Raw genomic sequence first — 17,452 nt, 5'->3', positions numbered from 1 at the left:
GAACATTACAAGGAAAAACACCCAAAACATAAAGTGGATAATCCCTTGTTGTACTGCAGATATTCAGCGACTAGGTACCAAGAAGGATCATCTCAGTTGAATACATGTGAGAGAGCACACAGCCTGGAAAGATCAGAGGGGTTTTCTTCCAAGAATGCGCATGCACAAAAGGAGAATGTCAAAAAAACACCCTCTGCCCTACCTCCCACCCACAATGGAGCAGATATGGTTTTGTATCATTGCAACAAATGTAAGTTTAGTCATAAGTCAATTGTTGTTATGCATGTCCACTATCAAAAAAGTCATCCAGAGGAAGCTGTCACAATTGACAAAATCAAACAGTCAGCTCGTGCCATATCACATATAACTTCAGAGACGATCCCTGAGAAGTCTGTGACAGTCGCAGAAAACTCTGCACCTCAGAAGAACATCTCAGATTCTTCTAAAAAAGTCAAAGACAAAGCCGGGCAGTCAAAGAGAAAGATTTCATTGTCTTTGATGAATCTGAAGCACACACCAGACTCTTCTAAGACTCATTCAGAGTCTCCCAAACCTGAGAAAGTGAAAACTGCAGAGGACAGAGGCGAAACAAAGACATCACCTACCAAATTTGCCAGAGAGAGCTCTGCTACAATGGACAGTTTATCCTCCAGTTCACCAAATAAAATGTTTTACTGCCAGTTTTGCTGTTATTCAAGTACCAACATCAGAAGCGTTGTTGCTCATCATAAGGCGAAACATGCTGTGCATGGACTAAAGGATACTGAAGAGATCGTGAGGTATAGTGCTGAGGTGCAAAGAAAACGGCAAAGTGAAACTGAGGCCTCAGCAAGTACTACATCTCCTGATTCTGAAACTAGTAAACAGGTTGAGGTATGTAGTGAAAAAGAACTTCCACGTGAACAGGATAACGTAGAAGATGCTTCCATGATGAGATCTAATCCTTATGCATGTCCCGAAAACTTGTTTTACTGCCAAAAGTGCAATTTTGGTAATCCAACTGTAAAAGGAGTATTGAACCATCAAGCCACAGTGCATCAAGGCATTAAGTCCAATCGAGAGTGCATTCTTGAATACACAGCTTCGATTCGTGATGAAATTGAGAAATCAAAGTCTAACACAGAGGAGTTACCCCCCTCTACTCATCTACCTCTCCCACTTCTGAATGAAGGCGATACAAATATGGTTTTCTGCCCCCTTTGCAACTACAGGCAGAATAGTATTAACCATGTATTGAAGCATTGCTTCAAAAGACATCGTGGATTTGAGGTTAAGGCTGAAAAAATACATATGTATACTTTGGTGGTTCTCAAACAGGTACAGAAATTAGACTTAAAAAGAACTGTAAGCCAAGAAGTTAATCATGCATCCGTTGGGATAAAAGGAAATAAAAAGATGCTTTCCAAAGGCTTGTCAGTTTCAGCATCACCCTCAGTGAGAGCCACACAAGCACAGAGGACCCTAAAGTGCCATAAATGTGCATACAGCAGTCAGTACCTGAATGTTTTGAGGAGGCATATGTGGAAAAGCCACAGGACAAATCGCTCAGTCAATGAGGTTTTAAGATTGTGTTTTAAACGTGGCATGTTAGAGTCAGGTTATCACTGTGACTTGTGTGTTTTCTCTCACAAAACTGCAGCAGCAGTCTACAAGCACCACCAGGAGCAACACCCAAAACGTAAACTGACCTTTGAGTACATATCCACTAGGTTATATGTTGGTCCTGACACACCCCCCCCGGAAGAGAAGAAACCTAAGATAAAGCAAACTGATGGTACTAGCGATGGTGCTGGTACTGATGGCAGATTACAATCCCAAAGATCTGGACAAAGTGAAAACAAGAGGTATTCGTGCAGAGCATGTTCATTTAGAGGTCGCTCGATGTCAAGTATGGCAGACCACTACCGTGCTGTTCATCCTTGGACTGTGAAAGAAGATGGCTCAGTCCTGAATGTCATCACCAGCAAGAAGCCAAATGCAAACAGCCATGTGGAAGACCACAATGAAATGCCAGGGTCATTTGACACCCAAGAAGTTCCTCCTGAATTTGGCAAGTCACCTGGTTCATCTCATGAAGCAACAGAATCTCTCACAATTCTCAAGTGCCATCATTGCCCTGCGACATTTCATAGCCAGCGTGGTCTTAAGACTCACTGTGGAATGAAACACCCAGAAGCTGTAACTGAAAATTTATATGAACAGGAAGTACAGCGAGTACAAATCCAAAAACGTGTGCATATCTTTAAGTGTCCACATTGCACCTACGTCAATACCAACTATCATGGAATTCTCACTCACTGCCAGATGAAGCATCTTTCCTGCGTATCCAGGGCAGACAGTCTTCACGTGAATGAAAAAGATCTACGCAGTTGGGAAGACAGCTTGAAAAGAAAAGGTCCTGGTGAGAGTTTGAAATTTAGCGGGTACATGTGTAAAACCTGCCCTCAAATCTATGCAACGTTGGCGAAGATCAACAAGCACTGTGAGAACGACCATAAAGACACTGTGCCAAACGCGGGGCCGAGCACACACAAACTAGCTCCTACACCATCAGCTGCACGTAAAATACTACAATCTAATACCCACAGCAGCAGAGGATCACTATCGAAAGCTTCCTTTTTATCCAAGAAAAAATACACACGGATTAATTGCCAGTATTGCCGTTATACTTGCAGCACAAAAATTGCACTCAGTCAGCACTTTCATGCTCACCACAGCAGCAGCGCTGTTCCAAAGGCTAAAGAGTATGAATACAAGTGTGTCCTGTGCCCTAGGTCTTATTTCAGGAAAAAGCGTTTAGGAAACCATTATATTTTGAAGCATGGGAAGGATGCCTTCTTTAAATACTATGGAGCAATTTCCAAACAGATCCCAGAGAAGTCTGTGCTCACATCTCCCAACTGTCCTTTAACTCAGCGATCCGAAACCGTTTCTGAAGTAACTGAGTCTATCACAACGACAGAAGAGGACAAAGTATTAGTTTACATGTGTCCTAGCTGTCCCTATGTGAATGCTAGCCACCATGGAACGCTCACTCACTGCCAAATGAAGCATCCAGTCCTCACAGCCAGGGCAGATGAACTGAAAAAGGAAAAAATTCTTGTAACCAACATGGTTGGCTGTACGATGGGAAAAGGATCTAATGAAAGAGGGTACATGTGTAAAAAGTGTCCACAAATTTATTCATCATTGGAAAAACTAAAAATCCACGGTGAGAGGGACCACAATCAGGCTGAGCCAGCAGCTTCTGAACTTTCAGCTGACACTGACACTAAGAAACAGCCTCATCACGGCTCAGAGGACTTGGTGTTGGAGGCTGTTCCTTTAAAAAACAAAACATCAGCAGTGAACACCACAGACATTGATCTCAGTCAACAGCTGGCCTCTCCTGAGACATGCCAGGTGTCAGAGCAAAACAAGGAATTGCTGTATAAATGTCGCATGTGCACCTATACAGCAGTGTGTCGAAGGTATCTGCATCACCATTACAAAAATACTCACAAATTGGATGCACTGAACACATACAAGATGCTGGAGGAGTATAACAAACGTAAACGCAGCATAGCCCCCTACCTGCTGAAAGCTGCGTGTGAGGAAAGTGCACATGTCAAATGTAGGAAGTGTCCAAACTTGATGTTTGACTCATCGCAGCAGCTTATTGCCCACTATAGTACCTTTCATAGCTCAGATTACAAATTGGACTTTACTGTGTTGTCACAACAATCAAAGAAGAGCACAGAAATTTACAGATGTGCCCACTGTGATAAAGAATTAAATGGAATTAGAAAACTGTGTCGCCACCTGGATCGCCATGCAGCAAGGGAGAAAAAGAAGGCTGCAAAGGCAAAGTCACCGTCTGTCATTAAGTCAACACCAGAGACCACATTCATTGAAGTAAGTTGACTCTGCCCATATGACCATTTACATTCTTGACATCTGTTACATGCTTGAGCTACATTAAGTTGATGACCATTACTGTGTTTAATTTTCAGCTCTGTAGGCAAGATGAACTGCCCATGTTAGAAACAGTGGAGGAGCTGACCCAGTGGAATGTGACGCAAGTAGAGACCTTCACTTTGCCCGCGAGTCCTGTGTCTTCACTTTTAAAATCCACTGATGTAGAGCAGCCAGAGCTGGAATCAAGAGTGGACAAACACAGTTGCAAACAGTGTGGGCGGACATTCATGTCTCTGAAAGGTCTGCGCTCGCATGAGCGCAGCCATGCAGCCCTGGCAGCCATCAAGGACAATCTGCCTACTTCAGCACTAAGGCACAAGTAAGAATGAGCTTTGGTGGGTCAGTCAGCATTTTAGCATGGTAAAAAATGATGTTCCTCAATGCTTAATACTGTCCTTTTTATAATACAAGCTCTTCAAAATGAAAGCCACACATTTGTTCACCTAAAAAAGATACAACTTATGACTGCTACAATGGTGCTTACACTTACATGTATGAGGGATCCTCCATGGTTCCAGATAGCTTTAGCTAATTAATACTATCACAATATTGTTTATACAGAATTATTAGCTCTTTGTTCAACACTATAGTGTTAACATATTAAATTAAAAATACATTTCACAAATTTGATGTCTTGAACCCCCAATAAGTATTTAGTTAATGATGAGCTAGTTTTGATTGCATCTCACTTCATATATGTTTTTGGCATTGTCTCTGCAGCATTAACAAATACGTCATCTACAAATCTGGAACGCTAAGGCCTTTTGTATGTAGTATCTGTTCCTATCGGACCACCGTCTTGGGCCTGTGGAGGTGTCATTTTATGAAAAAACATCACGGTGAGCAACAGGAGCACTTTATCGATCAGATGTCTTCTAAATGCTGACATACTGGATGTTTTTAAAATGAGTTGTTACAGGTTAGTAGTATATCTGGCACTGTTTCTTCCAGCTGGTTTTGTTAAGAATGGTTTACTACCACCAACATCCAAGTATTTTTTTTAATATGGGCTTGTCTGTAACTAGTTAAACTTGAATATGTTGCCTTAGTTTTAAAAATAACAACTGAAAGGAAAAAGAGAAAAAGATGTGAGTAATCCAGATTAGTTTTGAGCACATTCTCTGGTTTAAAAACAGTGTTAAGTTACCAGTACAGCTAGTTCACTAAAAGTCTACTTCACTGCCAGATATTTCATGAGATGTTTTTTTCTTCTTTCTTTCATTCCATGTATGTGTTGCTGCTGGATGCCCAGATGTCATTATGGATCCTGCAGAGTCTGAGGTTCAAGATGAGGAGCATGCTCAGAGGGCCTACATGGAGCCTCTTAATTCATCAGGGGACAAGAATAATTTGGCTGAACCTGATGAAGAACCTGAAATGGCTGACGGCAAGTTGTCCCTCTGATATTTTATAAATCATAATACTGTCAAAATGTATTGCCCGTACTGAAACTCTGTGGTTTGTTATACTTTGACAGAATCGCTGTACTTGGAGCCCCCAGACGTGCAGCGACAGTTGAACCACTACAGCTTGATGGCACAGACTGGCATCTCGTCTAACGCCAACCTGCAGGAAACCGAGATACCTGAGAACAGTCAGCTTCACTGCGAGTTTTGCAATTTCAGCACCGGACACTTGTCTAGTATAAGACGCCATTACTTAAACCGCCACGGGAAGAAGATCCTCAGGTGTAAGGACTGCAACTTCTTCACTGGTTTAAGGTAAATTACAGCCCCCATGACTACTTCTCCTCACTGTAATCACACACACACACACACACACACACACACACACACACACACACACATAGTTTACATAACGTAGAACACAAAAGTTCTTTTCCATCTGAGTATTGATAGAGTATTGTTGTTTTCAGCATCATAAAATGCTGCTAAAACTCTTTCATTCATGTGTTTGAATCTAAAATGCTCCTCGATAGGACTAAAAACAATAAACTCAGATTGTGGACATTCAACATCATTATTTTGTGTCGTCACTGTTGGGCGTAATGCCGTACGGCTGTCATTTCTGCAAATCACATGGGATGCGTTGCATTTTTGGATTGTTAGCAGAAAGTAGTGTGTATATGAGGGCACTACATAACAGTTCAGACTCGAATATAATAAAATAAATATAGTGCATTGTATATAAAATAGGTAGGGATTTGGCCTGTTATGTTGTTTGTCGTGGAAATCATAAACAAAGCAGTTACAGACTCAGAACTGTCGTTTTGGCTTTTATTCACACATTTGCAAATGGGCTCACATTAACACAGAGATTAACACACAGGTCTCCAGGAAGTGACGGTCCTGAGTGAAGATTAACACATTATTTTATGGATATGAACAGCAATACTCACAAATGCAATGAGCGGGGATGTATGGGTTCGGGTCCAAAAGAGCGTCCTGTATGGGGCAGTACTTCCTCTTAAGGTGTGACAGTTGTTGTTTAAAAACTCCTGTTGAAAACAGGAGACGTTTACTAGACTCAAGGCTGAACTCAATGAAACAAGTCAAATTAGGTCAAGTTTCCCCGACATCTTTATTCAATAATTATGTTCAGTAGTCATGTCAAATTGAACAAAGAATGTTGCCATGGAAATATCATTCTGAAATTGATTAATATCTGAACATTGGAATCATGTAGAGATAGTCAGCCATACGTGGAGCTCACTTGTTTCAAACAGTTAAATCTGAATCATTTGTTTCTCAAGAGTTAACAGGGAAACATAATTTCTGAGACGATATCAGTGAAAAGTTCACAGATTTGTCACGGACCTGTCATTCAGGAAACTGTATGTGGGACAGCAAAGGTTATCTCCAAAAATTCTCCGCATTTTTTACCTGACATGTCCTACCTTTTTATTAGGAAAACCCTGGAGATGCACGTGGAGACGGGTCACTCTACCTGCCAGTCAGAGCCTACTCATCAGAAAGACCTCCGCTGCCCTTTCTGCCTCTACCAGACCAAGAACAAGAACAACATGATCGATCACATCGTCTTGCATCGTGGTAGGATAGATGCTGAACAGGATTCAGTCAATGTTTCCCAACCCACTGAAATCCCAGTCTGTTACGTTATACTGAGTCTTTTTGTTGTCTTTTGTTTTCAGAGGAACGCGTTGTGCCAATAGAGGTGCGTCGCTCGAAGCTGTCACGTTACCTCCGAGGCATCGTCTTCCGCTGCCACAAATGCACTTTCACAAGTGGCAGTGCTGAAAACCTGCGTGTGCACATGATGAGACATAATGACATCAAACCCTACAAGTGTCGGCTGTGCTACTTCGACTGCACTCTGCTGAGCGACTTGGAGGCACACCTGAGTGATAAGCATCAGGTGAGGACTTGATGCTAAAGCCGTCTTTGCATCACTGGAATTCCTTTGTGTCGGAAGAAATGACACGTTATCCACTTTGAATGTACAGGAATTTTAATAACTAAAGTGAACTGTCAGCAGCTTCTTTGTTTAACATTTTCAGATGCTGATGTAAAAATTCAATCTAGAAAGTAAGTTATTCACTGAATCCTTAGGGCAGTAGGCAAATAGCAGCCTGTGGGCAAGTCTGTCCCTCCAACAAAAATATTTGCTCCCCCAATTAAAGATATATTTTGTACAATTTGAATCAAAACCTTCTGTAGGTAACAAGGTAGATGCAAAACAAGCAGTTTTGTAAATCAGTCTTATTATTAAAGAAATGAAATACTCAAAAATAAAAACAATGTGGATAGCATCTAGGGGTGTGTCTTCACCACACCTGTAAAACTATGTCGGCTTCTTAATGAAAAATGCTGAAAAGAACTTGCCCAACTGCTGATGCCTGCCTTAGGGGTTCAGAGAGTAGTACAGGTAGCCCCCTTTCCACCAAGGAGTTCCTGGCATTATGGAGCCACAGAAACTAAAGTTCTCCCCTGAACATTTCTGTCATAAACATGAACATGAGGAAAATTAGTCCAATGAAAAAATCGAGAAATTGTGGTACACATGTTGGTGCTCTTTGCTAATTTGCATAAACTGTCCCAGTTTGTGGTTTGACGTTTTGTTCCTGTTTTGTGCAGGTCGTGAGGAATCATGAGCTTGTGGGTCAGGTCAGCCTCGATCAGCTACAGGCAAAGGTTGGTAGGATGCGAGAGGAAGAGGAGGAGGAACTGTTAACAAACAGAGAGCGCCAGGATGTAGAAACAGTGGAGTTTGTTACTGACTGTAACAAAGTTCTACATGAGACACAAGCTGAGAACCCGGCAGATAATGACACCAGGGAGAAAATTACGCTGCAGATGGAAGAAGCATATCCGAGGCATGAGCAGCACCCACAAGGACAAGCAGGGATTGTGGTCTTGTCAGACACTGCAAAAGGACAGAGGATAGAAGATATAGTAGAACAAAATACTGAGAAAATGAACAATGCAGATATCCAGTTTGAGAAATGCAACAGTCCAGAGAGAGGGAGAACTTCAAATGAGAACCAAGCCCAATCCAAAGTGAGAGGTAGTGATGACAGCGGCGTAATGTTCACACAGCAAAAAGAGGAGGCGGCAAAGGGCAGCTCAACAAAGAGCGGTAAAATAGCAGTTAAAATAGAGGCCCACAAGTTAAAAATAAAGTTACTTCAGCGCAGAACATTGAACATTGAGGCTAGCGTAGAAGACGATATACTGCGTGACATCCTCATGTTGGACAAGGACGACAGCATCTGCACGACACAGAGAAAGGCAGATCGGGATAGGACGGTTAAGATAGAGCAGAACACAGAGACGGACTGTGGAGATAATGCACTAAGCAACTTGCCAGGTGAAGAGAGTAGCATCAACTTGGCCCATAACCCAAAACTTGATGATCCGGAGGCAAAGAAATCTCACATGCAGGCAAACAGCAGGACGCAGAAGAGATTTAAAGTTGAGAGGCATTTGCTAACTCTTCTGCCCAACTGTGCACAACTTAAGATAAGCCATAAGGAGAGTTCAGCTGCCTCACTCACAAACTGCAAAGAGGAACAAGTGCACAGTGAGGAGGTGACAGACCCTTATGGAGAAATGCCAGTGCTCGAGAATGAGTATCTGAAGGATGTATTGCAACCTTGCAAGGAGGAAGAAGAAGAGATCGATCATCTTGAGCAGAAGCAGGAGAAAGAAGATGAGATGATCACTGAAGACAACGAGAACCGATGTGAGGATAAAGAATACAAGGAGGGAGACAGGATAAAGGAAGCTGACAGTCCACATGTGTACAAAAGTAAGAATCTAAATTGATCACAGTGAATCTATATGCATTATTTTTAAAGGCCTCATATTGTATAAAAGTAGATTTCCATGTCTTTTTTGATTATGAAGCAGGTCTAGGTTCTATATTAATACTTAAAACAAACTGTAAATTGAATATCTTTGGCATTTTTACTATTAAACACCCCCCAAAAGTTAGTTGTCAGTTAGGTTTGGGAAATGGCATGTGATGACCGCCCAAGCTGATTTCTCTTGTCTTTCAGGTGCAGTCACAGCCACGGTGGAAGCTGCTGAAGTCCTATGCCCATCAGTCACAGAACAGGAACTTTATACTTGTGACCTTTGTGGACGAAACCTCATGAGCAGCTGTGAATTGAAGCGTCACATAATGCGACATGGGATGTAGCGGTTTTCTTTATGTTGCAAGCAGCAGAAGCAGCTTCCACTGTTGATTTTTTTGTTTGGGAAGCTCAATATTGTTCTCATGAACCGTCCTGTGTTCTTTTACTGTACTGTGGATTTGAAAATTACTTGTTAACACATTAATTTTTCACGTTTTGTAGATTTTAAAACCTTTTTTGAATGAAACGTTTTTATGGTACATATATTATAAGTATGACTTTATTTTGCTTTTCAATAAATAAAACTTCTGAATGAAGCTGGTAACTGCAAAACGTGTGGCACATTGTCATTAAGAACTATAAACATCTTTACACTGTGAACTATTGTTATATACAAACCAATACTAAGAACCAACCTCAAAACCACTGGTAGTGAAAATGCTTTTGCTGCCTTCAGGTGCTGTTGGATATTTGAACGTCTTATGCATCTTGCCAGTGAGCAATGCTTTAATAAGGTCAACTTTTGGGTTGCCAGATATTGGAGAATCCTCCTCCAGCATGTCACTCGTTCTTCGAGGTAGCAACGGATGAGCTCAACATAAACTGAAACAATTTCCGTCTTAAAGCTAAATTTTGATACAGAGGCCCGGTCTACCAGATGGAGGATGAGTTATTGTTCTTCAAATGTGCACATTTCTAACAAATTTATTAACAAAATATATTAATCAAGTGAACAAGGGCCTTTTTGGGGCTCCTGTGCAGTTGCTTGCTTTGTCCAGTCGGTAATTTAGCCTTGTATTTGTAAATCATTTATAAACAATGATAAAGCCGTTAATTACGGATTATTAACCCTTTATAAATGGTGCCTTGTCAGAAAGTGATGCTGTTCCTCGTATACACCTGGTATTATTATTTGAAGAGTTTTGTTACTACATAATTTTTCATACACATACTGTTGTGTAAAAAAAAAAGAAAAAAGGCTGAAGACAGAACTGAGGCCAACAAATCCTGAACGAGTCAAGAATACAAAAATACGAGCTTACGAGAATCACCTGAAGGCAGCATTTTAGTCTGTGTGCGTTGGTTACGACACTTCTTGTCATCCAAATGTAAGAGGACACCGCTTCCTGGTGTGGACTAATAATCATGAACTGATGAGAGAGCAGAGGTAGAGCTGCTCCAGTCCGTGTGATCTGTTGTTCAGAGTTACGAGTTACGAGTCTGCGGAAATAGTGTAAGTAAAACGGGTTTCAGTGTTTGTGATCGCTTGGGTAAAAATGTCCGAAAAGAAAGGGGGTGATGTGATGCTGATAGATATTGGTCAGTCTCACTGGATCGATATTACATTCTGCGGAAGCAACCACTTGTAGGAGATGTGTGCGCGCGTGTGTTTGTGTTTTAATGAGAGCAAGTTTCAGAACTAACAGCAGTTATAAAATGTTTGCATTTCAATGCATTTACTGAGGAGTTCATACAGACTGGGTTAAAGTTTACAGGATTTACAGGAATTGTTTCCTCCTTCCTTTTGGGCAACACCTCTCTTTCCTGATGACTTGCTGTAAGAATATGTAGTAAATGGAAAGTATATGATTAACTGCAACTTTACTGTAATGCATGTACTTTTGTAAATATTTGTTTACATTTGGCATGTTGTGGATACTACTACTATTTACTTGTATATTTTACTTAAGCAAAAGCAGCAATACCACTTTGTTACAATACTCTGTTATATGTAAAATATATTGCATTCAAAATTTGACTTGGAATAGAATTCGTTTTAAATAATGTATTTCTTTCCAGGAAACCTTCAAGGAAATTATAAGGAAATTACACATCTGTAAAATGGAGCTGTTTGTTATAATTGTGGTATTTCCTCAAGGCTTTACTTGTTCCTGCTCCCACTGATAAGAAGACAGGCTTACTGGCACTGTAAATTCAATGTAACACATTTACTTTCATGGCAGTGCTGCTCTTCTAACATGAGCCGTATGTGTTCTACTTCTGAACAGGAACAGAAGAAACGTCGTCTTCAGCTTGAGGAATGTCCGACGCAAACAAATCTGCAGAGGATGGAGGCTCTTTCTCTAAGGTTATCAACATTGTGTTTATCATCCTGCTGCTGGACCTGCTGGGATTCACACTGATCCTACCTCTACTCCCTTCCATTTTGGACCATTATGCACAAACAGGGGTTCGTTGCTGTTTTTGTTTTTGTTTTTTTGTTTTTGTTTGTTTTAAAGCAAATGACATATTCTGGCGACTCTATTAGAAAGGTGTAATTACTTAAAATGCACTTTTAAAACAAAGGTACTTACTCATCATTGTCATAATAATAACATAACATTAAGATATATAATATTTAGAGGACCTGCAAGGTCTTCGTCAGGCACCAAAACACAGGCTATATACACGGACAAAATGACAGCTCCAACTACAGTTAGGAGATCCCATGATGTATCATGATTGTATCATGTGATCTGCTTATTGTAGATGGAGCTGTCAGTTTTTGTCTTTGTATAAAGCCTGTGTTATTGCCTTGCAAATGGAAACTTTGCACTAATAAGAATACCTGCACCCAGCTGGGGTTGGAACCGGCGTTTATAGTCACCAAAACTGCAGCAAAAAATGTGATTTTGAATCAGATTTACTGGACCGACAACGTGCAGAGTGCGATGCTCCTTCACACAAAGGAGGCTTTGTGCAAATAGTCTATTTCATAAAAGAACATAACCAACTCATGAGTGATTAGATTAGCAGCAATGGGCTGTGTTGGTGGGGGAGTCTGCTGAAGCTGACTCATGCTGAGTTGACCTCTTTCCTGGTTTTCATACTGTCCCTGTGTGATGTTACATTTTTGTGTTTTCTTGCTGGATAGGATGCGGTATATCAGTCTCTGCAGAGTATCGTGGACTGGTTCAGGGAGGCTGTTGGGATTCCTATGGAAAAGAAATACAACAGTGTCCTGTTTGGAGGTAGATATTTGATTGGTTTCGCATTCTGTGCAGCTGATATAGAGCTCTGCTTTTCACGACATTATGATCAAGTAAAAATAGAATTTTAATCATGCAAAATATGGGGTTCATTCCAGGTCACTGGTTTAATTTGTGAGCTCATAATTCGCCCTTCAGGTCTGATCGGGTCACTGTTTTCGCTGCTGCAGTTCCTGTCATCACCTATAACCGGTGCTTTGTCAGACCAGCATGGCAGACGGCCCCTGCTCCTTCTTACCACAGTGAGTGTGATGCCAAACGTATATTGATAATATATTGATATGTACATAAGTTTTTATTGATTTAACCACATATTTTTACATTGGTAACATTAGAGCACCAGTGTCATAATATCATTGCACAGTTTGTAGAAGAAAAATTACAGCCATGCCATCAACGCTGATTAATTTGGGTCTAATTGGGCGCCTTGTGTTCCAGTTAGGGCTGATGTCCTCCTATGCGGTGTGGGCAGTTTCCCGGAGCTTCAGCATGTTCCTTTTGTTTCGGGTAATTGGGGGCATTTGTAAGGGCAACGTCAGCCTCTGCACTGCCATCGTGGCCGACTTGCCTTGCCCGAAAGTGCGAAATCGGGGAATGGTAGGCACAGACATTTGTGGCCGTTACAGGAAATGTATTGTTGATATTGAATATCTTAAAACACCCTTGACGTAAATGAATGCATGTTCATTTGAGAATCACAGTGATATTTACTCAAATCTATTACCAGGACACTGTGACTGTGACACTCACATTTCGTGGTTGTACATAATACTGCTGATGAGCCATTTTATGTCGTTGTTATTGTCTTCAATGTGACAAAAACTGAGGTTAATTTTACTGTGACCAGGCTATGATTGGCATCGCCTTCTCCTTGGGCTTCACCATGGGGCCTCTGATGGGGGCCTACTTTGCCATCAGCTCCAGAGCAACAGGAAATGTCTTCTACCAAACTCCAGCTCTGCTCGCCTTGGCCTTCAGTGTTGCTGATTTGCTCTTTATTTGGCTCATGCTGCCAGAGACTCTCACAAAAGATGTCAAGGTTAGCTGTGGAAACATGCACACTTCCAACTGACAAACTAACTCACACACAGTTTTACTCAAGGCACAGTAGTTTATTAAAGTACGTTTTCCCAAAGCAGAACTTTTCACTGGCTACCAGTGATAGGTGAATGATCTTAAAGGAGGAGTTACAGCCCAGAAGCTGGTTAGCTTAGCCTAGCATAAAGACTGGAAACAGCTAGCCAGGCTCTGTATGACTGCTTCAAAATCCGCCTGCCAGTACATCTAAAGCCCACTACTAAACATGTCATTTGTTTGTCAGCGCACAAACCAGAGTGTAAAAATTACACATCGAGAGTCAAGTGTTGGAATATTTCTTGGAAGTCACAGTGCCAGACCAAACAATAGTCAAAGACATGGGCAATGTAGAACCACAACAGAGCCAGGCTAACTATGTCCCCCTGTTTCTAGTCTTAATGCAAAGCTAGGCTAAGCGGCTTCTGGCTGTAGCCTTATATTTACCAGATACTCTCATCCAATTCTTGGTAAGAAAGCTTGTCAAACATGTAAAATCAAACAGGATAAACTCAAAACATTCTTGAGCTTCAGTCTCTCTCCATTTTAAAATGTGTTTTGCTTATTGGAGCTTCACAGTTGCAGAATGATGGATGTGCAGAGTTTGACACTAGAAGGCTGTTTTCACATTGACCTGCTGAAGGGGGGAACGTTTCTCCGTGCTCCCTTTAAATCTCAGTCTGATGTGGAAACATGAAGCAACCAGGGCACATACTGTACATAATGGACTTTTCAGGGAAGACATACACATTTTGATTGAACAATATCTGCATATTTATGGTTTTTTATTGTGCAATCAGCGTTTTGAACTCAAAGAACTGAGCCACAAATCTTGCTCCACAGTGTGATATGTTATGTTTTAATTTTTTAATCTTTGTTTTAGGTGTTTTATCTTTAATTTTTACATGTGTACTGCAGACTCAGTAGTATTTTGTATTTGCTCCACAAGTTTTACATGTTACTTGTTATCGTGCAGCTTTTATTTTTTGGTGAGCCAAAGTCAATTTTCATCTCTGTTGGACAATAAAGTTTCTATTCTGATCTACTCTATTTTAATTTTTCTTGTTTCATCCTAGGCTTCGTCTTCAGGGTTCGGGGACTCCAGGGACCTCCTGAACCCGTTATCTTTGTTCTATTTTTCAGCTGTTACCAGGACAAAAGATCCACCTTCCAAAGAAAGTGAGTTCTCCAACACTCTGGATTCCTGTGTGAGGCAGAGGCTTACATCCATTTGACCCATTTATGAAGCATGAATGAACTTTGGCACACTGACAGAGGGCGCGGATGTCTTTACAGAAATGCAGAAGCTTCAAGTGTTGGGCCTGGTTTACTTCTGCTACCTTTTCCTGTTCTCTGGTCTGGAGTTCACGCTGAGTTTTCTGACTCACCAGCGCTTCCAGTTCACAAGGTATAAACTCATAGATAAGGCTGTGTACTCCACAAGTTGTTGAGAATGCACCTGAAGAGCCACTTTGCATTTTTCTCTCAACAGTATGCAGCAGGGAAAGATGTTCTTCTTCATTGGTGTCATCATGGCGTTGATCCAGGGGGGATACGCTCGCAGAATCAAACCTGGGCACCATATCAAGGCTGTTCGTGTGGTACGAGTCCGTTGGCATGTCAAAAACTGCACTTCAGCACAAACGTCTTCTCTACTGAATTGTATTTCTTGTTTTTAGGCAATCATAACATTAATCCCAGCATTTATTCTCATTGGGTTATCATGGAATATAACAATGCTTTACATCGGCTTGGCGTTATACTCCTTTGGTGAGTTGAGTTTACGTTCAATGATAAACAGTACTGTATGCCATGTTGAGACACATGAAACCCTTCACTGTGTGCAGGAATGTGCAAAATAATTAAAATATAATTGATAAACAATGACACATGAGTCACAGCCAGGTAATGAGATTGATAAAAAAGGACTTCAACATATGATTTAGATACACATTATATTTTGCATATAAAAAACAGTGGCAATAGATCAAAATACCAAAATATTTTAACATTTATTTATTTGACTGTGCTTTAACGATGGCATGTTGGTGGCAGTAATGTATCTCAATAGACAAAATGAAATAAATAAATAAAATAAAATAAAATAAAAGTTACACCACCAATCACACATGTGAATATGCTGCAGCATAATATCCACAGATGATGCAAGATGTAAATATGTTGCTAAAGCATGAAGTATATCTACATCTAAAAGATTTATTTATTTATTTTTGTTTAATGGAATGTAGTGTGTGTTCACATTTTCTCCTTTTGTTACAGCGGCTGCAATAGTCGTTCCATGCCTGTCAACACTTGTTTCTGACTATGGTGAGCCCCTCATTAATTCTCAATATTTTAAACTCACAAGCCGTTTTGATTATAATATAAATTTGCACACTGTTGCTGATTATCTGCAGGCTCTGCCAGTCAGAAAGGCACAGTGATGGGGATCCTGCGCAGTTTGGGTGCCTTAGCCAGAGCACTAGGACCAGTTGTATCTTCGTCTGGTGAGGAAGCTTTTCCTAATATGACAGCAACCAGTTACAATTTACAATCTTGCTTTGTAGAAATGTTTGTAAAAGGTTGTTGTGTTTATCCCCTCTTCTTGTGAAATAAAACACTGAAATATATAAATCCATCTTTGTATCATGCACCAAATTCAATTCAAGTCACTAACTTATTTTGAAACAGCGTCATTTAAATTGTTTGCTACATCTTTGAACTTATTTGCAGTCGACTTGTTTTAACTGTTGTTTTTGCTTCACAGTTTACTGGATCGCTGGAGCACAGACCTGTTTCCTCATCACTTCAGCCTCTTTCATTGTACCCCTCACTCTCTTGAGCACAGCCAGGAGGCTAAAGGAGGAGTGAGCAGTGCAAAGACTTGAACAGACTTTAAAAGGACTGATTGCAGAGACATTCTGATACTTCGCTGCCTAAATGAATGTTATGGTGTCTGCTGGGAAAGCGAGCACTCAATTATTCCTAACATCATCATTAACAATCATGAGAAGATGTAAAGTATATGTTGTGTGTGTCTCTGCTGCTGGCCAAGGATCAAGACATGAAACAAAATAATGCAAGAAGACAATGCACATGCCAGAACCAAAGCGGGATTGATGCGAGGAAAGTCATTGTATAAGCGTGAAATATATGACCTAATGCCTTTTATATGCACATTTAAACCTGTGCATATTATGGACAGCATGGGTTGGGGTGGGTAACAATTTACATTTACACTTGTGGAACATATTTTTCATTTGATATCTTATGTAAAGACTATACACAAAGGTTGACAGCACTGGAACATAATCAAGGTGGTAGAAAGTATTTAAGTGCATTTACTCAAGTACAACTTTGAGGTACTTGTACTTTACTTCAGTATTTCCATTTTTTGCTACTTAACACTTTTACTCCATACATTTTACTCCACAATATGTCTTCAGTGCCAGTGGTTGTTTTGCACCTACAACAAGATCAATGATCCAGTTGTAGAATAAGAAGCGTTTTTATAGATTAAACTACTCAATATAAGATACAAATGAGTAAAAATATTCTCTACCTAAAGAGCTACAACATTAGAATACTGTTTAATCCAAACGTAAGGGCATGAGGGCATAAATGATGGTTTTCTTTTGATACTATGAATACATTTTTTTACTTTGAATAAAAATTGATGCATTTTTACTAGTAACTTATTGTTTTTAAAATGTGTGGCTTGATTTATTTCAAAATATCCACCAAGGATAGAGGAGAAAGTAAACTTTATGTTATCATCACTGGCTGTTGATTTGACTCAGTGTTATTTGAGCTTTCTTTTTTTTCAAGCTAGATAACATTTTAGCATAACATTATTGAAAAGTAAAAGAAAAGC

General features: G+C 40.4%; 2 protein-coding genes across 2 annotated transcripts; both read left to right on the top strand.

The window, feature by feature from the left end:
* Positions 1-1,890: 1,890 nt before the first annotated feature.
* Positions 1,891-10,290, top strand: LOC111237717 (zinc finger protein 462-like). Its single transcript, XM_022766918.1, has 9 exons — positions 1,891-3,894; positions 3,993-4,276; positions 4,678-4,796; positions 5,210-5,344; positions 5,435-5,678; positions 6,826-6,968; positions 7,070-7,293; positions 8,013-9,186; positions 9,437-10,290. Exons 1-9 carry the CDS (start codon positions 1,891-1,893, stop codon positions 9,577-9,579), a joined length of 4,470 nt encoding a protein of 1,489 aa, XP_022622639.1. The 3' UTR covers positions 9,580-10,290.
* A 358-nt stretch (positions 10,291-10,648) lies between these two features.
* mfsd10 (major facilitator superfamily domain containing 10) lies at positions 10,649-17,261 on the top strand. Its single transcript, XM_022766949.1, has 13 exons — positions 10,649-10,748; positions 11,524-11,705; positions 12,390-12,486; positions 12,643-12,746; positions 12,943-13,101; positions 13,352-13,543; positions 14,655-14,757; positions 14,875-14,986; positions 15,071-15,179; positions 15,258-15,348; positions 15,859-15,906; positions 15,996-16,085; positions 16,346-17,261. The coding sequence occupies exons 2-13, from the start codon at positions 11,556-11,558 to the stop codon at positions 16,447-16,449; spliced, it is 1,359 nt and encodes a 452-aa protein (XP_022622670.1). The 5' UTR covers positions 10,649-10,748; positions 11,524-11,555; the 3' UTR covers positions 16,450-17,261.
* The last annotated feature ends 191 nt before the right edge of the window (positions 17,262-17,452 follow it).

The sequence above is a fragment of the Seriola dumerili genome, unplaced genomic scaffold, assembly GCF_002260705.1.
Source record: "Seriola dumerili isolate Sdu_G_001 unplaced genomic scaffold, Sdu_1.0 BDQW01001090.1, whole genome shotgun sequence".
Classification (NCBI taxonomy): Eukaryota; Metazoa; Chordata; class Actinopteri; order Carangiformes; family Carangidae; genus Seriola; species Seriola dumerili.
Note: the sequence above shows the minus strand (reverse complement) of the source record. Positions and strands in the feature narration are given on the sequence as shown.

Bases quoted from the DNA above. Each gene is read 5' to 3' on its own strand.
- LOC111237717 (XM_022766918.1), top strand. From the start codon at position 1,891: ATGGCAGACCACTACCGTGCTGTTCATCCTTGGACTGTGAAAGAAGAT. The intron at 5,679-6,825 runs GTAAATTACAGC...CCTTTTTATTAG, and splicing joins AACTTCTTCACTGGTTTAAG to GAAAACCCTGGAGATGCACG. The intron at 6,969-7,069 runs GTAGGATAGATG...TTTTGTTTTCAG, and splicing joins TCACATCGTCTTGCATCGTG to AGGAACGCGTTGTGCCAATA.
- mfsd10 (XM_022766949.1), top strand. From the start codon at position 11,556: ATGTCCGACGCAAACAAATCTGCAGAGGATGGAGGCTCTTTCTCTAAG. The intron at 12,487-12,642 runs GTAGATATTTGA...TTCGCCCTTCAG, and splicing joins CAACAGTGTCCTGTTTGGAG to GTCTGATCGGGTCACTGTTT. The intron at 13,102-13,351 runs GTAGGCACAGAC...TACTGTGACCAG, and splicing joins AAGTGCGAAATCGGGGAATG to GCTATGATTGGCATCGCCTT.